Source organism: Camelus dromedarius, chromosome 13 (assembly GCF_036321535.1).
Source record: "Camelus dromedarius isolate mCamDro1 chromosome 13, mCamDro1.pat, whole genome shotgun sequence".
Lineage (NCBI taxonomy): Eukaryota > Metazoa > Chordata > Mammalia > Artiodactyla > Camelidae > Camelus > Camelus dromedarius.
Window position 1 is genome coordinate 63,434,927 of NC_087448.1, and position 25,303 is coordinate 63,460,229.

The 25,303-nt window shown below is 32.5% G+C and overlaps 1 protein-coding gene across 7 annotated transcripts in view; it reads right to left on the reverse strand.

Annotated features, from left to right (window-relative positions):
• Positions 1-25,303, reverse strand: part of PDS5B (PDS5 cohesin associated factor B) — a 177,732-nt gene that overhangs the window by 10,677 nt on the left and 141,752 nt on the right. The window contains exons 25-36 of one of the 7 annotated variants that reach the window (XR_010383646.1): positions 24,891-25,095; positions 22,231-22,345; positions 20,294-20,426; positions 19,858-19,977; positions 18,833-18,895; positions 18,109-18,254; positions 15,987-16,092; positions 10,582-11,018; positions 10,381-10,491; positions 7,658-7,796; positions 5,910-6,195; positions 343-389 (exon numbers count right to left, since the gene is read on the reverse strand). Coding sequence is in view for 1 of the 7 variants with exons in the window: in XM_031465857.2 (XP_031321717.1) it covers positions 6,160-6,195; positions 7,658-7,796; positions 10,381-10,491; positions 10,582-11,018; positions 15,987-16,092; positions 18,109-18,254; positions 18,833-18,895; positions 19,858-19,977; positions 20,294-20,426; positions 22,231-22,345; positions 24,891-25,095 (1,611 nt within the window). In the remaining 6 variants the exon portion in view is untranslated. Of the gene's footprint in view, positions 1-342; positions 390-2,418; positions 6,196-7,657; positions 7,797-10,380; positions 10,492-10,581; positions 11,019-15,986; positions 16,093-18,108; positions 18,255-18,832; positions 18,896-19,857; positions 19,978-20,293; positions 20,427-22,230; positions 22,346-24,890; positions 25,096-25,303 lie in introns of those variants that run through there. The other 6 variants (XR_010383648.1, XR_010383649.1, XR_010383647.1 and 3 more) reach the window with 6 other exon arrangements.

Below are 25,303 nucleotides of genomic sequence, written 5' to 3' on the forward strand. Positions count from 1 at the left end.
AGCTCATACAACTTAATAACAAAAAAAACCCAAACAACCCAGTCCAAAAATGGGCAGAAGACCTAAACAAGAAATTATCCAATGAAGACATACAAATGGTGCACAGGTACATGAAAAAATGCTCAATATCCCTAATTATCAGAGAAATGCAAATCAGAACTACAATGTGGTATCACCTCACATCATCCAGAATGGCCATCATTAAAAAGTCCATGAACAGTAAATGTTGGAGAGGGTATGGAGGAAAGGGAATGCTCCTACACTGCTGGTGGGAATGTAGTTTGGTGCAGCCATTATGGAAAACAGGATAGAGATTACTCAAAAAACTAAAAACAGACTTACCATATGATCCGGAAATCTCACTCCTGGGCATATATCCAGAGGGAACTCTAATTCGAAAAGATACACACACCCCAATGTTCATAGCAGCATTATATACAAAAGCCAAGACATGGAAATAACCTAAATGATCATTGACAGATGACTGGATAAAGAAGTTGTGGTATATTTATACAATGGAGTATTACTCAGTGATTAAAAAATAAACTAATGCCATTTGCAGAAACATGGATGGACCCGGATGTCATCATTCTAAGTGAAGTAAGCCAAAAAGAGAAAGAAAAACACCATATATCACTCATATATGGAATCTAAAAAAAGAAAAAAGAAAAAAGAGGACACTAATGAACTCATCTACAAAACAGAAACAGACTCAAAGACACAGTAAACAATCTTATGGTTACCAGGAGAAAAGGGGTGGGAAGAGATAAATTTGGAAGTTAAGAGATTTGTAAATGTTAACTACTATACATAAAAATAGATAAAAAAAACCCAAATTTCTTCTGTATAGCACAGGGAACTATATTCAATATCTTGTAATAACCTTTAATGAAAAATAATATGAAAATGAATATATGCACATATATGCATGACTGGGACATTACACTGTACACCAGAAATTGACACATTGTAACTGACTATACTTCAAAAAAAAAAAAAAAGAGGTAAGCTAAGAGGGCATATGATAGTGGGGTTTGCCCTGACCACAGAAATTCAGAAAGGCTTCTTTAGGGAAAATTCTTACTAGTATAACAGTTTAAGTAGGAAACAATTAGACAAAGCAGAAAAGTGCTCCAGGCATTAAGAATAGACTGTGCTTTATCTTTTGAATGTCTATATATCTTTATATGCACCCTAACAGCCTGTACCTCTGGTGACTGAAACAGTGTAGCTGACACAGACTGCAGAAAAGACTGGCTAGATAGGAGTGACCAAAGATAACAGAGCTTTGTAGGGCACATTATCCTAAATGCAACAGTGAAGTGTTAAAGGGTTTGTCGCTGTTGCTACTGCTGATGGGATCACTATTTCACCAGTCTGGCTATACTGTGAAAATGAATCTGAGGTCAGCCAAGAGTAAATGTGAGCAGAAGAGATTGGAGGCAATTAAATGAGAACTTAAAGAAGATACACTGGCAAAAAAAAAAAAAAAAAGAAAGAAAAAAGTAGAAAAAAATTGAGGGATAATCAGAAGGTAAAATCAACAGAACTTGATGACAGACTGGATATGAGTGTAAGGAAGAGTAGGATCATATAGTCAAGCTGCTAAAAACAAAGATAAAGAGAAAATCCTACAAGCAGCCAGAAAAAAAAAAAAATGTATTACCTACAAAGAGCAAAAAGGTTTGAAGGTGACTTCACAACAGAAAATATGAAAATCAGAGAACAACGGAATGTCAACTTTTAAACTGCCAAATAAATAAAATTGCCAATCTAAAATTCCATATCCAATTAAAATGCTCTTTAAAAATAAAGGTATGATTAAGATTTTTCAAACAAACAAAAGCTGAATGACTTAACTGCCACCAGATCTGCACTATAAATACTAAAATTTCTTCAGGCTGAAGGAAAACTAATTAAGACAGAGAAAGACTCTCAGAGAAAGAAGAAGGTACAGAGAAAAGAGAAAATGTACAAGCAAACAGGAAAGAACACTTACTACTGAAAGCACTGATAAACTTATATTTATAACCACAAAATATATAACAAAAAATTAAGCTGAACTGTTTTAAACTTCTTGCATTGTTCAGAAGGTGGGAAAAAATATTAACATAGTATAGGCTATAAGTGAAATATATGTAATCTAGAGGGTAACCACCAAAATAATAATATAATCAGGCATAACTAAAATGCTAATAGAAGGGTAAAACAGAATAGTGAGAAGTACTTTACTCAACCAAAAGAAGTTAGAAAAAGGAGAAAATAAAGGAATAAAGAAAAATTGGCAAAAAAGAAAATAGCAATAAATGCTACTATATCAAAAAAAAAAAGCTACTATATCAGTAATTACACCAAAAGCAAATAATCTAAACATTCTACTTAAAGAACAAAGATTCTAAGATTGAATAAAAACACAACTGAAGTATAAAATGTTTATATAACACACACTTAAACATAAGGACACAAATATGTTGAAAATAACAGGACAGAAAAGGTTTTGTCATGAAAACAATAGTTAAAACTGGTGTTGTTATATCAATTATCAGATAAAGTAGGCATGAAGTATTCATACAGATAACAAGTGACGTTTTATATTTATAAAAGTGTCACTTCATCATAGAGATATAACAATCCTAAATTTTAATAAAAACATAGCTCCAAAGTATATAATATGGCTTCTCCTCCAATCATTTCTACTCTCTATCCTTTTTCTTTTCTAATCTCCACAGTTTACTGTTTCCTTAGTCCTCCACCTCCTTGTGGAAAAGGTAAGCTGCACAACAGCAGAGATCTATTCTATCCAAATCACACCTTCTCCTCCATAACTAGATTAGCAGAGCAGGTACTCAATAAATATTTGCTGAATAAATTAATGAAACTGCCACTATAGTAACTTATTTTCTTAGTGCTTACTTTTAAAGTTAATATTATACATTTATTTTCTTCAAGTTATGTACTCTTTTAACTTAAATAATACTTAGCAAATCTCTTGTTAACCAAGACTTTGCATGAGAAGTTTAAACAAAAAGTCTGAAAAATGTTACTAGGAAATACATTTCCTCTTCATGGAACAAAGCCTCCAAATTAAAAATCATTGAAATGTGCCTTTCTCCATTTAGTAAACATATGTAAATATAAATATATTGATTCACATAAATAAAATAATACAATTATACATTAGCTTTCATGTTTATTCAACTTCACAGAAAATTCAAAAATGTGTCTGAAAATTGGTTATCTATCTAAATACCAATTGTTCATCATGGTGACATAATACTATGGCGGTAGCAGAGATATGCCTAAGTCAAACAAATTCTTAAATTCCTGACATTCTTCAAATGGACAAAAGGAAATCTTAAAAATCAAACTTACAAGTTGTAAGAAGATACAGAAAGTAATTTAACCTTTAATACCTGGAACAAGTTTTACAGCCACATTTGTAATTTACATATACAGTGGAGATCACTGAAAAAGCTTCCTGTTGCACTGCAGCAAGAAATTTTATTATAGTGTAGATTAAACGCATTTGCTACTGAGTGCAGCAAAGATAACCTCACTGAAGAATCATAAGATTTTCATAATGGAACTTGTTACAGTGAGTTAAATATTTTCTTAATTTTATACAGTATACATTTTCAAAATGAACATTATCACTGAAGAGTTTGCTAACCACTATTAGCAACTGTTTTATACATACTTAATTTTACTTTATAGTATGTGGCTCTCCAAATGTTAGTACATGAAATGTTAAGTTTAAACATAGTAAGATAATCCCCTAAGATGAAGACTCAGGACATCAAAACTTTGATCATTATTGCACCTATTTTTCTATAGAAAAATGGAAAATTTACATCATAATCCTCCCAAAAAGTAAACAGACAAGCTGAAAATCACAGACTCATTGGCATTAAACAAAATCTATAATGAACATTTTTTTGTGAACTGATGTACAGAATTAATGTGCAATGAAATTTGGTTAACTATGATCATGCAAGTAAAAATCCTCCACAATCATTTTTTCATTGTTTTATAAAATGGTTTTAAAGATATACTTCCATAAACATTTCCGGTGCAATGTAGCCAACGACAAAAATACAAAGCTATCCCTTCTTCTTTATTTTATAGATTTAAAAACATGCCTTTGTACTGCTGAAATAGAAATAGCGGTGTTTGGGAGAACTGAGCTAATGAAACGTTTAAAAACCAACTGTATCTTGGTCCAACATTAGCTGCCTTGATATGTAGCAGCCCCCCATAATCACTGGTGTCAGTACTGTTGTAAATGAGTAATAGTTAAATATTGAGAGATTAAGACACAATTCAAAATTTTTTTTAAAAATAAAAGGTCGTTTCATAAACATGAAGGAATCTTTAAAAGAAAAATAATCACATTAATTGTGATATACATTGGAAAATAGTAAAATGTCATTTTCCAAAATAGTAGTTTCTTTATTATATCCCCCATCTATTATAACCAAACCTGGAAATATACCATAAACATAATGGTGTATTACATGAAAATGCTCCATTATTCAATGTGATAAATTTAATAAGTTAGAATATGATTTTCTTTTCTGATGGTAACCATGAAAAAATGAAAGAACAGCACCTGAAATACTAAAATGAATTTAGATAAGCATTAAGTTGTAATCTATGTGTTTTGGTTGAAAATACAGTTCAGAAAACTGCATAAAGGATACTTCCTTTGTTTCTATATTTTGCAGATTACAACAAAGGAAAAAAAAAAGATATGCTCTAAATCCAAATAAATTTCCACTTCTTCCAATCTGGACAAAGTGGAATTTCATTCAAAGCTCAGAAGACTGTGATACCTACAGTAGCTCATATAGTTGGATATATCACTCCCACCCTGCCCCTCCCCACCCAAAACAGTTTTTGGCTCCAAAATAAAGTACAATAATAAACTCTTGATGAAAAACTATGTTATGGGGCGATCTATCATATACTATGGCTAAATATGAATTTACAGAAAAGAGCACATCCCATTTTCAGCACTTTTTTTCATAAACATGCAACTCACTATAAAATACAAAACACTTGCTTTCAAGAACAGCTTTATAAAGACACACTGCATCAATAAAATTTTTTTCTTTCTGATTAACTTTACACTGTTATGGAGACTGAAGTTTTTCTAATGTGTATATATCAGATTTTATATTATAGTGTAATAATTTGCATTTTCTGAACATAATGTTCAAGAGGAAATATCTATACACAATAACATTCTAGACTATTAAAAACTAATTCAAATTACAGAATTTTATTGATACAGTAGATTAATAAAAACTGAAAAGGGATGATAAAATGGAATAAAGAATTCAGTACATTATTTTATAACACACTCTTTAAAATTAAAATATTTTAAATCTCTCTCTCTCTTTAAAATTTTCATTGCCATGAAAGGGCAGAAAATTCTGGGACCAATACTGAGGTGTAAAATAACCAAACAACTTCAGGACTGTTTGACAATCTGCATGGGGTCTTCCCAACAGAGGCATTGTTCAGGTGTAATGGCAAACAATTTAGCACCTCTGAAGATTAAGGGTGCCCAGGAGTAAACACTAGGTCAGACACACAAGGGAAAGAGACCATTTTAACTCTCCAACAAACAGTGACATCAAGAAAAATGGCACCATTTGTTGAAAAAAATTTTTTTCACAGTAAAATTGCCAAGAATACAAATACAAACACTGACAGATTACTGCTTAAGATCTATCCTAACAAATTCTTTTGAAATCAATAGATCCAATAAACAGTTGGGTACTGTCAGTTTAAAGCCGCAGATAAAAGCTATACAAGCACTTTAGAAGTCAGAAACATTAAAAAAAAAAGAAAGAAAGAAAAAAGAAAGAAAGAAAGAAAAAGAAAGAAAGAAAAAATATATTTACAAGATTCTTCTTTAGTTTGTGTCTACAGAGCCATCGCACATTACACTTTTTCACAAGACTCCATAGTCAATGTTATCACCATGCGCATGGCTAAAGCGTGTGACCACAAATACATAAGGTCATCAGAGTAAGGTCCAACTGTCCACTCTTCAGCAGTCCCATTTTGTGCATCAAAGGCTTTACTCAGCCTGAAGCTTGACAAAAAATTTTTTTCAAAGCTTTCTCACAGAAAGTTATTAAAGACATTTGTTCACCGCCTTTCTCTTTTAGAACTTCGCCGCCGCACCTTGAAAGAAATACCACCAGATGCTTAATTAAAATGCATTAATTACACACAGCAGTAATTATTATTCTTCTTAACCAATCACTATTCTTACAAGTTTCTGATTTTCTTTGCTTTTGTTCTTTAAAAGATTTCTACTATGTTAACTTTCTGCTTTGGTTATCACATATTTAGACCTATACACTATTTGAATGCCCATAAATAGCCTTTCCCAAGATAGCAAAAGAGAAAACTATTTTACTTTTCTATTCAATAATTTTTAAGAGAAATGAACACAAGTCAATTCAACAGCAAGAAAGACAACTGCAAATATCACCTTTTTAACCTATGTTTCTGTAGTAAAAGAAAACATTTGATACTTATGAATTTAGGATTACAGCTGTTTTTCTCAGAAAACAGTTTGGATCCTAACAAGTATCAAACACATATAAATAATCTGAAATTCAGACATATTACTATTTACTGGCAAGCACTAAGGAAAGCATAAAACTATTTCAAAGAAAATCAGTATTAACAAGAGGAAAATAAACAGAACAGGACTTTAATTAATTTATAGTGTTTTTTTTTAAATCTGATGACCACATCAATTGCTATGGACTCTTCAGCCTTATTTTCACTTTCCCCCAAAACTGTTTTAAAAACAAGCCCAACTAGTAGTTTGAGACCACAATTCAACATATTTTTCTGCGGTCTTATTAACTCATTCACATAAATGAATCCTGATGCAGACAGAAGTGCTAATTATATTACACAGGACCAGGGGCAGGGATTGACTCTGGGACTTGAACACAGAACCCAGGTTCTCAAACAAAGATGGCTGGCTGAGCTGATCCAAAGATTCAGCACTAATATCAAGACAACAGCTCTCACTTAAACGTGTTTATTATGTTTCTCCCAAAGAGATAAATCTGAGATGTAACTGGCAAAGCTATTCATTACTTTAAAACAAAACAAAAAAGTGTCTCAGGAAGTATCACGTTCCTACTTTTGTAAAAGAAGTGTTTATTACCAATTTTATGAATTCCAAAAGCTAATTTTAGTCAAAGACATGATTATATACGATTGACTGTTAGTTTCTAGGGGGAAACTCAAACAAAAACTTATGAAACATAAACAACAGCATACATAACAGATACCAGAGCTCTCAGATCAAGGTAGAACTTAAATGCCTGAGGTGTCAACATGAGACTGCTATTGTTCTTCTCTACATCCGGTCTTAAACTGGACATTTACACTTTCACTAGGTTACATCTATTATTCCCACTTGGTTTCAGGTTTTCATAAAGCATGGTTTCTCCATTATCTAAGCTGGCAGATGAAACAAAACTACAAACTAATGAAGAAAACAATATAAATATCTGGAATTACTAAGTAACAGCAAGTGCTAAATAGATCTGACTAAATGTTTTCCAACTCTAATTTTATATTTCATATGATCACACACAGCACTTTCATGAACACATACATTTACTGTAGAAACTTCCTCTTCCTCTGTTTCTTCCTGCGGGTTATCATCATTGACAGGAGAGCTACCCTGAAACACATCTACTTCTTCACTTGAATCATTTTCTTTAGTAGCTGCTTGTTTGGAGCGTCCTACACGGCTAGAGTAAAACACATGTAAAATAAAATGAACATTCTGACTTTAACTGGTAGGTTACTTCATTAGCGGAAATGCTTTAAATATTTCATGAACTCTCATTTATCATTTTTATCCTCAATTACTTTGTAAGACAAGCAGTATTTTCCTTATATTCTAGACCCTTAAAGTATATGTTTAATCCTAGAATCTTACATATAAAAAGACTCACCAAATAACAAGAGTGTGACTGAGACTAATACCATAAAGGATTTTAAAACATAACCCAAAGTCTACTCTTCTTTTTGTATTTCCCAACTCAGTAAAAGGTATCTTTATCTACTGAGTTGCTCAAAGCAGAAAATTTCACGTCTTTCTTAATAGTGTACAACTCTCTATGGTCCTAAGATTCTGCTTATAAAGAAATTTCAAATCCATTCACTTCTCTCCATCCCCATCATTCCTACATATTTCCAAATCATTCTTATCTCTTGCCTTTTCTCTCTACAACATAATCTTTTAAAAATGTAAAAATGGTTGATGCCACTACCCTGCCCACCCACAGAAGGCCCTCTACTGTACTGATAGTAATTCTCTAAACCTTAATATGAGGCCTTGCAAACAGGCTTTGCCTACCTGTTCATTCTCATTTCTTTCCATTCCCCAATTCCCCACAACTATGAGACAGCAAAATCCTTGCCTTCCTTCAGTTCTCCGAAGTTGCCAAGATTTTTCCCATCTCACAACCTTCCAATACAGTGTTCCCTCCACCTGAAATGCTCCTCTCCCTGCTCTCTATTGGTCTAACTCCTACTACTGTCAAGGAATCAACTGGTCACTTTCCGAAGAGAAAACTTCCAATTCCCCAGCCCTCCCTCTCATTACGTACTCTTACAGTACACTAACTTCATCCTTCAGGACACATACCAAAATTTGTAATTTCATATTTATGTGTGATTATTTAATGACTACATTCCCATTTAGATAAGTTCCACAAGGATAAGGAGCATGTCTGTTTTGTACCACTATATTCCCAAGTAGCACCTAGTACACTCTGAAACAGGAGGAACTCAAAAAAACGTAACAGATACCACCATTTAATCAAATGCATATCTCTTGATATTTATTTTTTTAATTAAGAATTTATTTATCACTTCTATAAACAATCCAAAATACATATTGTTTAATTCATGCTCAAACTACATAATTTTTTTTTACTTGATTCAGCTTTTCAGAATTAACCAGAAAAAAAAAAAAAAAAGAATTACATGGAAAATAATACAATCTTTCCACTGAGGTCAGAAAAAGAAAACAGGCAAATCATAACATACGTTATTACACTCCTTCTAAAAAAGGGCTTCCCAGTGAAAGGAAGTTAGACCGCTAAGATAGAATACAGAATCAATTTCTGTATTGTTTTTTTAGATGAAGTACTTGTTTGGTTTGCATCACTCATGTGAGGACTTGGGTGATTTTAGGATAACGTGATGATCAGCTAAGGCCTTAATTTTATCATGCCTACATATAAACAAGTTGAAGTTACAAGCATGAAAGATATTTACCTTGTTGCTTTCTTGCTATAAAATTAATCATGGAAATGTAAGATTCCTTAAGAATTTTTTGAAAATAAAAACAAAAGCAGTGGTTTTTTCCATGGTTGAATACAACCACATTTATAAAGCTGCCACAAAAATGTACTTACCTTTATTTTTTACCTGAGGGAAAAATTAAATGGAGGGAGGCATGAACTACTGACTAGACACACAGGTAACCTTTCCTCTTCCTGTGGAATACACAGGAACAGGAAAAATGTCTAAGGTAACTAAGTATTTAACCAAGGTTGTGTTGGCAACTCTGAACAGTCAAGCCACTGCTGCCTGGGATTTACTTTCACCAAAACTGCAGAATTTCTGACTAATAGAAGACATGCTATTCTATTTCCACTTAAATAACTGAGGAGAAAAATGTGCCAAATTTACAAATTAGAGCACTGATGCTCCTATGACTTTAATAATTTTGGATACAGATTTGTTCTTGTAACTCTTATAAACATGTACTTGTGCGAATATCCAAAACCATCTACATGTAGATACAGATGTGTTAATTGGAAAACAAAATCAAGACATCAAAAACTTGAGATCAGCATATGATAATTTCTATGGATGTAATTTAAGAAAAATGATGCCTGTTACTTTCCTACACAGTTCAAAGAATGAAAACAAAAGTGTAAAAGCTGTTTTTTAAAGTTGCTGAGAAGAGACATGAGGAATAACTGTACTGTAGAATCACAAGGCAACGTTGTCAATATGCCGCGATTATTTTAAAATACCTATAGTCTCTTCAAGAACCAAAAAGTCTGTACTGGAAATAATAAACTCTGGGGTTCATTTATAAAGATTTGCCTAAAACCTACAAAAATGTACAGATGTTACCGGAGGGTTGAATGGAATATCAATCACCCAGGTAAGTTTATAAAAATTTTATCTTACCTAGTATAATTGGGCTAAATATACGGGATTTAAATACAGCCCTATGTATAGTTAGAAACTTATGAACTTTTGCAAATTAATTTGAAACTGGTTTGAAATTTAATATTATTTACAACTTACACATTTTTTTTGGGTTGTGATGGTGATGGCGTTTTTGATGGTCTTCCTCGTCCTTTCTGTGGGGTGGATTGTGTGGATTCAACTGCACTAGTTTCAGGAGACTCTGCTCTGCTTTGGGGAAGACCCAAATGTGGATAGTATCAAATTATGATTTACAATATAATGACTAAATATATGCAGTTTAGAGTTACACATACTTACCTCTGTTGTGCTCTCCTTGAAGTTCGGTGCTGTTTGCTTTTTGACTTCTGCTCTGTGTTTCCACTTTGTCTTTCTTCTTCTTCCTCTTCTTCCGCTGCTGATGGTCCCGATTTTTTTTTGCTTCCTTTTTTAGTTTTCATTGTTGGCTCCTCTTTGGGTGTACCTCCACCAAGAGGTTTTGGTGGCCGTCCTCTTTTACCTTTTTTTGGTGGACTATTCTGTTCATCCTCATTTTCTAAAATATCTTCTTTAAGCCTCTTTTCCTCAGGCCACTGCTGTTCATCTGATTCTGAAGCCGTATGGCCTCTCTTTCGTCCACGCTGACTGCCTTTAGGTTTCTGTTCCTGTACCAACTTAGTCAGGTCATCCATGCCTAATTTCTCTTCTGAATCTGTTACAGGTGTTTTCTTCCGGCTTCTAGGCTTGTCCAATTCAGACTAAGAATAAAAGTCACAATTTCAAATATAAAACAGTATGCACTGTTAGTAGGTATATTTTTAAGAATAAACAAACAAAAATATGTATAACTGAATCACTATGCTGTACACCAGAAACACAACATTATAAATTGACTACACTTCAATTCTAAAAAATAACTAAATAAATAAAGGAATAAATTTTAAAAATCTGATATCCACTTCAGTCATAAAAATATACCTAAATAAGGTTTAAAGTTTTGAAGTGCATCAGAACCGTAACTACTTACTTCCTTTCATTAACAGTTTTTTAACTTAAAAAAATTATCTGGGGTAAGAGGGTAAATTTTTATTCTTACTCAACCTAGAGAGTCTCAAATGGAAAACTCTCAAGTGAATATTTGATTATATTATATACATACATATATATATTTAAAGTGAAGAGCTATTTCACAAAAAAGAACACCCTAAAGCCAATGCTTGAATAAGGAAACTATATGACAGTATAATGGATCTGTTTTGATAGTAAATTTAAGTAATTCTAATTTTACCACACAGTGTATAATAAGACATAAAATATCAACTATGATATGTATCATGCATACACATCATAAAAGAACCATTTTTGTTTTACAAATGGAGGCTGTTTACAAAAGTTAAACATTCATTATTTAGTAAAAATTTTGAAAACACTTCTGAATCAAAGATACACTTTTCAGATACAACTAATAACAACAAAAATTTTTTAAATCAGTGACTTTCAAATTTAAAATAAAACCCATCTACATTCACAGAATTTATGCATTGACCAGCAGATAGAGACTGAGAAAATTCTTCAAAGAAACCAAGAATAGGATGTATGAACATTTATAAGGCTCTCTATATGTATACACATGTGCATAAAACACATAAATACATGTTTGCAGTATTAAATTTCCAAAAAATTTGTACCAATTTACATTCTCAAAACATCAGCAGAGCCAGGAAGAGAGAAAAATGCCATATGATACCACTTATATGTGGAATAAAAAAAAAAGACACAAATGAACTATTTATTATTTATAACTTAGATGACTGATTTCCTGAATATGTGTAAGCACATTTGACTGTCCTTTATGATTGGATTACTACATTCTGTTGATTCTTATTTTGTGGTTGGCTTTATTCCTTTGATAACAATTTAAGTTTAAAAAGCTAAGGCTCTAAACTGTTCTTATAAACAATGAATAGTACATATATGTAAATTTTAAAAATATGTGCAGTATATTGTATGTATGTATTTATATGCAATATATTGTGTATATGCAAACTGTATCAATTTTACCTAATAAAACTGAAAAATGGAGGAAAAATATCAGTGGAAAAAACAACCAAAATTACCTGTAATTCTTTTATAGGTTCAGTCATTTGTGTTTCCTGTCTGTGAACTGGCTGATTATATCCCTGGTATTATGCCCTATGTCCATTTGTTTATTAAAGTCTGAGTTTTAAACTACATTATTCTACACTTCCGGGCATGTTTAAATTTTATTTCCTACTTGTTATGAACTAAATTGTATAACCCCTAATATGACAATATTTGCAGATGGGCCTTTGGGACTTAATTCAGTTGAGGTAAGATCATGAGGGTAAGGCCCTCATGATGGGGTTAGTGTCATGAAGAGACACCAGAGAGAGACCTCTCTGTCTACCACGTAAGAACACAGTAAGAAGATGGCCATCTGCAAACAGGAAGAGAGCTCTCACCAGGAACTGAATTGGCCAGGACTAAGACCATGGACTTCCCAACCTCCAGAAATGTGAGAAAATTAATTCGTGTTGTTTAAACCTCCCAGTCTATGGTATTTTGTTATACGAGTCTGAGCAGACTAAGACATTATTGTATCTTATTTCAGAATAGGATGTGAGATGAGGTTCTAAACTGTTTTTCCTACTCCCACCACCAGAGACAACCAACATTTCAAAATCACTGATTTGTAACACCTCATTCTGTAATAGCTTTTAAGAAATGTTGTTCTGGGGCTACTGTAACAGCATCACATTTTATTAATTAGAACTAAGGGTATGTGTGTCTAGTAGGGCTGATTTTATCACTATTACTTTTCTCTTTTGCATCCATTTATTCTTCCACACGGACTTAAAATCACACTGGAATTTTACAATGATGTATTAATTTAGAAAGAACTGTCATCTTTTTTATTCATTTTTCTCGTGAAGCAATATGGTGTGTCCTCTCTCGTCTATGTTTCTCAGTTTTGGTATTTTCTCCACATAGGTTCCCCCTACTTCTGTTTAAGGGTATGTTTAGATCAATCTAACTAATTTCACTGTTGCAGTGGTTATCGTGTTGGAGTAAATCCTCTTTCCCCCAAGTGTATACCTGATACAAAGTAGAAGTACCAGAGTAAAAGTTAGTTACACACATACATACATATGCCTATGATGCTAAATTCTTAGTTTTTCAGTTGTTTCCCAAATTTTTTATGAGTACCAAAATAAAAATAAATTTGCCTCTTCTTTTTTACTGTCATACTTTTGACTCCTATTTCATGTCCTCCAGAATTGCTCAAATATTCTAGAACAATTTTAAATAAGATTGGTGACAACAGTTTGCATCTTTTGTTCCTGATTTTTAATGTTTTAAGTATTTTGCCTTTAAGAAGAGTAATTTTGACTAAATCATTGACTACTGATTTAAACAGATAAAATTTTTAGCATGTTAAGGAATTATCATTCTAGTATTAGTTTATTAAGAGTTTATATTTGTCAAGAATGAATTTTAAAATTTACTATGTCTGCTTGGCACAATCTGAGATTATTTTGTTAGTATTTTTATTTGGGATACTGATGTGCTATATTAGAAGGGTTTTTTTTTTTTTAGCATTAAATTATCCTTACATCTCAGGGGGAAAAAAAGACCTATAAATGACTGGTTTTTAATTTGTTAGGATTTATCTAAAGTTTTGTGCATAAATTAAAAATTACTGTTATTACTCAGAGATGGGAAGAGAAATATTAAATTAAAACTAAACCTTCCAATTTTAAACATTACAATTCATTTTGGTGTCCAAAGATAAGAAAAAGCAGCTGAATTCCTTTATGCTCTGGAAAGGCTGGTGAAAAACAAGAAATCCAGTGTTTGCTTTCATGAGAATACCATAAAATAATCCAGTTTCCTAAAGCATTACATTCTCTAATTTTTCATTTTGCACTGTATTGTTTTAAGAACAGAGGAAGTATAAAACTGAGGTTGGGAGCAGGAAATGGGGAAAATATGTTATTTGTAAAACTAAACATTTCAATATAAATATATGTGAAGGATAATCCCTCGGCAATGAAATTTCAATGTGAAGTGTTACTCTTTCACCATAACCTATTGGTCTTTAAACTGAAATTCTGTTTCACAGTGCTCACCTCTTTAAGATTATTTTAGCTGAAACTAGCTTACTTATAAGGGTCTTCTGAAAATGGATGCAATGTTACACAAAAGACAGCCAAAGGCCTTCATTAGTTATACAAATAAATCTCAAAAGCTCAGAAATTCAAAACTGTTCTATAAAAAAAATTAGGATTTTATTATTCTGCAATGCTCTAAAAGGTTGCACTAGATATGAAATTTACAGGATAACAAAACATTAAGAATTAATCAAAACCATGTTTCCTAATTTTGGGGGGGAGAAGGAAGGGGCAGTATGTTGGTGTGGGTAGCCTAGTAGAGGCTTTCAACAAATGAGAGAAATTATAAGCTCTCCACTTAAGGCATTTTTAAGCACATGGTGACCAATTCTCAAAAATGATAATGAAGGAATTTCTGCACTAAGTGAGAAGTAGGACTAGAAGACATAATTACCTTTTTCAATTCAAAGATTCTCTTCTACAAATCTAGGTAACATGATTCCTTTCTGGCTAAGTTATCAATTTTTAATGCTGCTTGGGTTACATTTTTAAACAGCCAATACAAATCAGAATTTATCGTACAGTTAGGATTTAGTAAGAACTTTAGAATTATAATTTTTTATGTGGAAAGAAAAAAAACCTGGTTTAAGTAAGTTACTGGAGAAACATGAAATCAACTGAAAGTAATTCACACTTCTTGGGATATGTAACATTGGGACAGTGGAAAACAAGAAGGGCAAGTAATGTTTCGGAGAAAGCAAAAGTGATTATTAATAACTTTTGCCTCTATTAGCTGAGTAGGTTAAAACACAGTAACTTTTATTATTATGATAATCCTTAATCAGAAATATTCACCTTTATAACAACAATAAAACAACAGCAACAACAGTTTATTTAGGCTAATACATTTATTCTGATAAATCTTACCAGCTAAACATCCGCATTTTAAAAATAAAGAAATTGATTCAGGGAGCCTAATGGGTTATTTAAGAAATGATTAGACCTAACCTAGAAAATCAAAATATGCCCAATTATTAATGCCATCAGGTTGTGTTAGAATGCTCACTGTATTCTGTATCTGTACTAAAACTGTCAAATTTGTCTTCAAGTGACATTTACAAATTATGTCTATCATACAAGTTACCATTGCTATTAAGATTAAAAACTAAACAAGGGCTTTATGAAAACTGGAGCATTTCCTACCTTTATTGGAAGCTTATTTAGTAACTATAGGCTCAAGAAATCAACTAAAATGGAGGAAACTTTAGGATCCTCATTCTATTCTCCTTCTCTATGTCTAAGTCTAAATTTATTGAGTGGAAAAAAAAACACACAAAAACCAAGCAGCTGTGAATATGGAAGTGACATTTTGATTCCAAAGACCTAAAGAATAAAGACTGCTTATTAGAATGACAATAAACTCAAGAGATTCAAATATACTTCAATTACACGATAGAGGATAATTATAAACGCCAATTTGTGATTAAAATCATTAAAGTAAAATCAGATGTCAAACTTCAGAGTAATGTTAACTGGTTTCAATGTAAAATTATTATTATTATAACTATTTAAAAATCAAACCAAATATCTCACCCTTACAAGATCAGAGTCGTCTCTCTTGTCACTTTTTTTTCCTGGCAAAGGTGAAGACATTGTGTAATCTTCATTTTCACTGTGATCCATTTCAGAACTATCAAGCCTTTTAATATAGATATTTGTAATTGTTATTAAAATCACATAACCTTAAAAGTTTTTCCTGCTCCCTAGTATAGCTTTATAACCTTATGAGGAAAAGTTTCATTATTTTCAAAAGTTATCAATTTTATTCTATCATATTTAGCACCATTTGGCTATTTCCCATCTTCCTCCCTTTCATCCCTTCCATAGATTACTACTAGCTGACTCCCAACTGGTTTTTCTACCTCAGTTCTAGCTTAGGGCAATCTTTTAAAAACACACATTAGATCACTAGACTCCACAATATCTTTCAGTTTTACTTAAAATCAAATCCAAATGCCCTACGTTATCCACAAAGCCCAAACAAAATCTGGCTACCGCTCAAGATTATCCCTAACCATTATTCTCTCATTCCTTCTCTCCAACCAAACTGATCTCTCAAACATGCCTTGCTCATTCCCTTAGACACAGTCCTGGTGAACTGATGGGATTTGGGCAGGGGGCGGGGGGGGGGGGGGAGGCACAAAATTCATTAGTCAAAGATTGAAAGTTTAACCAAAAGTATCCTGAAAAAGTATAGCAGGGACAATTCATGTTTTGGATAACAGTGGGAGATGAGGATAGGGTAAAACCATATAACTGTCTTGAAAGCAAACAAGAGAAGCCAATTAAGATTTCTGAGTAATGGAATAACCTGAAAAGAGTAGTATTTTAAAAAGATTATCTAGCAGTGATGTAATGCAGCCAGAGGAATAACGAAGGGGAAAAGCCAAATACTACAAAACAGTTAAAGAAAGGGAATGAATGAAATGATGATAATCAAAAAGAGAAGTATTAAACATTGTAGAGAAAATAATTGGCAAAACTTAGCACAAGGGCAGAATCAAAGACAATTTTGAGGCTCTTAGCCTAGATGGGTAAATTAGACCATCTTTGATTATAACCAGGTATTCAGGGAGAAAAAACAATAATTTAGGAAATGAGTTGCTGGAAATGTATTTGGTCATGTTAAGTAAGAGGCCATCCACCAGAAAAATGTCCAAATGACAGATGTGAAGATGTCATTTAGCTATTAATCACTAATATGTATTCAAACAGGAATTTAGAACAAGAGTTATAGGTGTAATTTTTGTTTTATTTCTTTTATACTATATATCATTTAACAATTTATTAATTACAGGGAAATGGGATAAGACACTTTAGAATGTCTCCTCCCTTCTTTACTGACTGGTTATAAATAATGCAAAAGACAGCATAATCTTTCATAATAACTTAGCAAAATCAATAAATGGTGGCAGTTTAGCCCTTTACAAGGCTCTGCTGCTAACAAATGGTATACTAAGCTCTATGCTAAACTAGTTAAAGTTTAAATTATTTTCTTTTCTTTCTTAGAAAAAAAAAAAACTCCTGTATAGCATGAACTGAAAGTACATTCAAAAATTACTTTTTAAACAAAAAACTTTATACACATCTACATGGCAAAAAGGAATTCAAACCATACCAGTGTATAAAATCATCTCCTTCCTACACTAGATTGCCACAGACACTATTAAGATGCTGTGTTCTTCCAAAAACTTTCCACACATATACAAGCAAAAGTAAGTAAGAACCCTTTTTAAAAACTCAAAAATACTTTAACACTGTTCTATTCTTTGTCTTTTTCATTCAATAATGTATGTGGAAACTCTTCGTATTAGCTCATACTCATCACTTTTTTAATGACTATATTCCATTGTATGGATGGATCATAATTTAAAGGATTATAATCACTAGACATTGAGGTTGGAAACCAGCTTATATGTCTACAACACAGATTACCCCAATGACCTAAAATATGAAAGGCTAAGATGGAGTACCTATCGGAAATGAGCAAGCAAATACGTTTAACTTGTAAACGGCTACCAGTATTACATGGGAAACTGCAGATATGCACTGATTTCCATTCACTGACATTTAATGTTTTGGGTTATGTTATTTTACATCTCACAGCTTTTTTGGAATTCTTAAATTTAAAGCATGATATTTCTTATGTACTTACCTCCCTTTTATTCTCCCAGGAGAGCTTGGATTTGAACTACTGCTTGCATTGCTTACAGTTTCCATTCGTGATGATTTTGTCTGCGATTGTTTGCCTGCTGATGAAAGCGGCTTATTAACAGCTCCTAGAACATTGGTTGTTTTAGGCTGAAATGAAAAATGCAAATCTTTCTATTTGATTACAGCCAAAAGAAAATAGATGTAAAGAACCATAAATAACATCTGCCAAAGTGTTTAAATGTACAATCACAAAAAAGTGCCTATCCTTGAGCAAAGCAAGGATTATAATAAACTGAGTATCACTTGAACAAATATGTAGCAAGCATAAATTTAAGTTTCTTAGTTATTTGGAGGCAAAGACTTACACAGAAAGTGACACAAATTAAATGCATAGTCAACAATGAAAATAGATAATTAGGCTCTTGCTACAGAAGGAACTAAGAAAATGTCTTTTTAGTTTAATATTTTTATCTTAATATAAAGGGTAAGATATTTAAGGATCAGCATCTCCAGGGCTTTATCATAAGGTAAAAAATAAGTTCTGTATTGCAGAATGCATCTAGACAGCAAATAAAACTATTTCTTACTAGTAAATGGAAGATACCTAATACTTATACTTTCTTTTGATACATCAATTTTTAAAGAAATACAAAATAACATAATTATGCCAATAATCACACTAAAATAAACTACTACATAAAAATTAAAACAATTTCAAAACATACTTTTCCAGGAGTGAAAAATGATTTCATTTCTGGAGGCAGATAATTTTTGGTGTTACTGAAGTTCTACAAGCAAAGAAAAAGGACACAGTCAATGAAAACTGAAATACTGTATCTGTGATACATATTTATTTAAATATTCAGTTGAAACTCAAAATTTCAGTCACTGATTTTAAATGCTTTAATAAGCTTAAACTAACCTCGTACTAACTCCAGTATTAACACAACATATTTGAGCTCTAACATGCTAGAGTGCTAAGAGCACACCAGCAAGTACAGGCTTACGTAATAATACCCTCCAGGGAAGAGGCCACACACGGTCCCCTTATCTTAAAAATACCAAGGTGAATGCTTAAAAGCAGACAGTCCCTTTTAGCTAGCTATTGGGTGAACCTACAGGTCTGAGTTCTTATCTCTTGACACTGGTAGGACCTTAACTGGTATTTTGCTATTTGGAAAAAAAAAAAAGTAGTGGTGGTTCCCTTACTCTCAGTTAACTTACTAGGCTTAGATGCACTATGTACCTCTAAGAGATTCTAAAAAATATCTCTTTTGGTATCATACCAAACATGAGTTTCACGAGTGGTTTGGGAACATTCCTGTAATGTTCCCAAGATCTTGGGCCTATTCCAGTGTCAGTTCTCTGCTTGTTTCCTCATTCCAGTTACAAATCTCAATCAAGGGATTATAACTTAAGACTCCCAGCATTCTCTTTCCCATTCTGGATCAGTGGCCATTAACTCATACATCTACAAGCTTTGATCACATTTTTGCCTGTGTTCCTAAACTGGCATAAAATGCTGGATTCAAACACTATAGATCATCCTAATTCATCTCTGGACCTTACTTGTGTCCTACAGTTTGGCCCATATTCTTGTCTTGAACCACATTATTAACACTCATGGCGATCTTTCCATGACGTTAGTAGTGGGCCAGCTCTTGACAATGATCCTTCCTGACCTTCCCACAACCTAGTGCCAAGAATACATCTTATTTCAACTTACACAAACAAATTCTAAAACAACTACCTTGTCAGGCTGGGTGAAAAAACGAGCAGGGAGTACTGGGTCTTTAGGAGATTCCAAACTGTATGTGGTGCTTTTTGACATGATGATATTCATGGCAACATCACACACAGTATACAGTTTCTGCAATGGTATTTAAAAAAATTAGATACTTAATGGCATCCTACATTCTGTGAATTAGGAGTAATTCTACAACATGCATTTAATATGGAGTTTTCAGGATAACAGTGTAAATTAAAATGCTACAATGACTATTATTTTCATTAGTTTATTAGTAACAGTATTATTACTAATTCTATATTAGTAAGTCTAACTACTATTAATAAAAATACTATTTACTACTAAAAGGAAAGACTAATGTTGTCTACAGAAGTTTGATACTCTATAGTTAAATGCTTAAAATCGACATGGAATCAATTATTTATAAAGAATTACATACTTCATTCATTTTTGCATCATCTGGTCCTTGAGCATCTTTTGTTTGTTTAATATTTTCTACCATCTTTCTGATAAATGCATGGCTGTTATTTTCATTCTTTGCCATTAATATTTCCAGAACGAACCAAAGACACCTAAAAAATACCAAGAAAAAAAGAAGAAAAATTTCATTGTTAAATACAGATATAATAATTTTAAACATAAGTACAATAAACTACAGAAGCAGAAAAAATGAAAAAGAAACACCTACAAATCAACAGAGAAAAAAAAAGATATGTCACACACATATTACAACATGTCAGCAATGCAGGTGTGAGTTCACAAGACACCTTCTCAAAGTCTCACTAATTTTCCTAGGGAGGCGGGTTAAAAAAGAACAGAAATGGTGTTAAGAATGAAGTGATTGTAACCCCTGGCTATAACAGGGAGGGAGATTGGCTAAAGAATAAATGGGCCATAGATAAAGTGAAGCCTCAAATACTCAGGACTGACTGTAGTCCTGACTGGCAAAGAAATCTAACTACCTTACACTCAATAATTAAGAATCTTCATCAATAAATTAGAGGGGAAAGTCATGGCTGACAACTACATATACCATTTTTGCTTAAAGAGAGAAAAATTAAAAGAAAGCTCCAGTACCTCAATTTTAAAGTTAATTACAAAAAAAAAAAATGAAAGTTCTTTGTCTCTGTGTACTATGCAGACAGAATGGGACAGAGAAAAAGCACAGAGAAGAAAAATGGGAGAAGAAGGGAGAAATGTGAAACAAGGTATCATTCTAGAAGAGAAAAAAAGTAACCTCTGAGATCTCAGACATAGGGTAAGTTCTTCCAGAATGGCTCTCAGAATCAAGATCACTCATGGCTCTACTAGGGCAATTTACAAATACAGCCAAAAATGTTTTGTCAGTTCTGAAGAATATTTTTTCTATTTCAAAAGCCAAAATTCTCTGAGAAAGAAGGATGGCTAAAAGTTTTCATTAGTTATAATTACTCTAACATAGAATTCATTTGGGGGGAACTAACTGCTTTTTTTTTTTTTTAATGGAAACTGTGGGCAAAAAGATGGTAAAAGCTTTTTCTCTTGCCATGAGAAAGTTATCAGTAATTTAATTTTATTCTCTTGAAGCATCTCAAATATTTAACTATAAAATATTTCTATGAATTAAGAAACCAAGAGCTATTTTCCTTTAATAGGAAGTTAAAGACATAGTAAGTTAATTTATTGAAAACCACAAAGGTCATCCTTTATTATAACATAAACAGGGCTTTTTCACTGTTAAATTTTAGATAAATCTTATTTAAAGAACTCTGCTGGTATTATGAAGACTTCTCTAAATACTGTTATATTCCCCTGCTACACACCCAGGCATATATAGTCTCTTTCAGCCTCTCAACAAGAATCTTTGAATAAATTTTGAGTGTCACAAACTTTAATTAGAGAATCATCAATGAAGTAGTAAGTGGGAGCAGTTTCCTGGTTATCAGCTTGGCCCATTATAAATTAGACCATCCTCTCTTCCTTATGGAGGAAGAAAGTAACTGCAAAGAAAATGTGCTTACCATGTGAGTAAAAGAAAGTATTAATTCACCCCACATGAAAATCTATACAGTGTTTCAGACAAAAGTAGGAAAAGATAAGAACTAGAATGAAAACATTTAATGTATCATTTCAATAGAAAAGAAATGCCAGACTGGTAGAAAAATTGGAAAGTAATACAATAATTATGTTAAGTTGTTTTGGGAAACTATGTTAAGAAATGAAATATGAAGAGATGGTATGAAAAAAGAAAAATAAGAGAACAAATAAGGTAAAAACCCTTAAACTCCTAAGAAATGAAATAAATTTAATAAACTAATTATAATTGAGATTTCATTATCAGCAGGAAAGGGAAAAAAATTTCAGAAAAGTATGAAAATGGGATGGAAAAAGTCTTACTCTTTAACATCTTTAAGTTGTTCAATATCCTGTACTTTGACATAATCTGGGTCATGTGCCAAAAGGTGAATTGTATATGGAACAACATACTCGGGTAGAAGAGACAGTAATTTTTCTGAAAAAGATAAAAAAAAAAAAAAAAAAAAAAAAAAAGAAGAAGAAGAAACAAAAATATCCAGGTTAGAAAAACAAATCTTACTCATTCTCTTTCTCTCTAATACTACATCTCAACAATTTACTACAATACGGCTAGAAGAAAAATATATTGAAATGTCTAGTGTGCAGGTACACCATAATTCAAACAGTTTATTCATTCATCCATCATGTCCAATATTGAAATGTCTACTAAACGCACCATGTACTGAGACTACAAAGACAAAATTTTAATTTTCAATGGATATGGAGGAAAGTGACCCAAACTATATTCAAGATTAAGAAACATAAGATCTGTTTTTCTTGTTAGTATTAGCAACTCTATGTTCAACACTCCTTGGTAAGCTGCTGAGCAAAATGAAAAAACTGGTAAATCTTTAATTTAGTATGGTACCAAAATAGGAATAGCTTGATACTATTTGATACCATTTGTAACAGAAGAACAGATATAAAGGAATAGACTTTGATTCTAGGACATTTTAAATAACAAAGAAACATCTTTTTACTTTAAATTCAAATATTTTTATATTTTGATTGATATCAACATATCCATTAGAGGTAGAAATGGTAATCCTAACCAGTTTTAATAAAGCTTACTCAAAAGACCAGGATTCATATTCTGAACAATTCCTTTTATATTTCCTACTCTCAAAACTTAAAATCAGATGTTCAACCTAGAGCATAATAATATATATAATATACATTTGACATATATATAATATATGTGTCAATAAGGCATCACGTTTTATTTCTATTGCTGAATTCAAGGAGAATAAAACCTAGAGCATAATAATATATATATATAATATATGTATTATACATGTGTGTCTATAAGGCATCAAGTTTTCTATATTTCTATTGCTGAACTCAAAAGAGAATAGTTTGTGTGTAATATCATTCATTCAAGGTAGGTATAGAAGGAAAAAAGAAACAGGGTTCAAAATTCAGTGAAATTCAAATTCAAGTCTATCAAGTATCTACTGAGTGTTTACTATTTTCCTTGCCTACTATTTTTACTGGGGCTTACTATTTTAAATACAAAGATGAATATGACTAGATAAAGACCTCACATAAAAACATAGACAGGACAGAAGCTATACTTATTGAGTACTTACTGAAGTGGACAGCGCCCTAAAATAAAAATAGCTGACAACTACTGAGTACTTCTTTAGAATATGCATTATGCCAGGTGCTTTATATACATAACTTATTAATCCTCATAACAACCATAAGAAACGAGTAAAATTATAAAATCTTACAAATAAGGAAACTAAGGCTCAGACTGCGAAAATAACGCAACCAGTAAACAGCAGAGGTGGGATTTGACTCCAGAGCCCTCATTTTTCCCAAGGTGAGGAAGGAGGACAGAGAAACAGGGTCCCAATGGTGAGACACCAAAATTATTTTAAAGGATTGAAAAAGGGCAAATCACGCTCCCTGGTTTTGTTGTTTGTCTATTTGTTTGGCCAGAAGGGGGAGGCACTTTCCAGATACAGCTGACAACAGAGGAAAAAGATGGCTGCACAAATTTCAAATAATAGAGTACAAGGAACACAGAATTTATAGTAGGGAGTGGCTAGAGAGAAAGCTTAGAACTCAGGCTGAGAGTAAACTATAAGAGGCCATGCTAATGAGTTTCAACTTGATCCTATGAGCAATAAAGTATCAACACGTATTTCAAGCAAGGAAGTGATGTGATCTGATCTGTTTTAGAAAGATAATTTTGATAGCGGTGTGGCACAGCTGGAGGTGGGTCAGAGGCAGGGAAACATTTATAAACAGGGAGCTAGTTAGGAGTGTATACGATAATACAAGTAAAATGTAGCAGGGTAGGAGAATTGAGAAACACTGAAGATACCTACTAGAACAATTAAGAGGATTTGGTGACAGATGAAAGGAAGAAAGAAGGCATGAAGAATGCCTCTGATTTCTGACTTGCATAACTGAATGGATTTTAATGCTGTAAACAAGTCATAAAAGTTGGAGAGGCACAAAAGCTAACAGCGTGGGTGGTGTAAAGTGAGCAGATTTTAAAAAGGCACACAAGCAACTGATATTAATGTCAGTTACAGGTGAGGATAACCAAAAAAGACTGAAGACCGGTTACATATTTTAGTTTTATCATTTAAAAACTATTCAGATTAAAATGCACAACTCTGAAGGCAAAAGTTACTAAAGTTTTTTAAACTTAAAGATAGTATTTAGGCAATCTATATAAATGTAAATTTTACTGTTTCATTAAAAGTACCTCCAAGGTCACTGTTTATTTCCCTTGGCCTTTTAGTCAGTTACATAAAGATATAAGGGTTGATATTTAAATACTCTTGAATTTGTATTTTTAAAATGACCTTTTAAGGGGAAAAGCTGTTATTGAATAGTAGTAATAATGTCTTATTTAATGAGGGCCAATTAGAATATAATAAATAAACAGTAACATCATGTTGTGTTCTATAAAACTGAAACTGGCAGGATGGAAAAGTACGCTTCTCATTTTCATAAACGCTTACCACTAACAGCTGCATGCTGCTTCAGATACTCGCGTCTCACATTGATATTTTTTACCAGACACTGCCTGGCGTGGGCTCTTCTTTCTTTTACGGGATCTTTTGCACAAAGTGCACAGATTGCCATATACTCAAGTGGAAGCCGTAATCGAGAAAGGCCTTTGTGAAGCTTCTGAGCAAAAACTTGTCTTACTTGATAGCATTCATCCTGTGGAGACATAATTATTCCACATATTATCCACATGGCACCAAAGACTAAGTAACAACTTCAGATATGAATTTGCCAAATCAAGTAACCAGAAGGGTAAACATAGCAAATTTACCCACAACCACTGCTTCTGCTCATAAGACTGAGATGTTGTGACAAGCTAATTTCAAGACTGGAGTGATCACCTGGACCCTAGTAACTACATGTG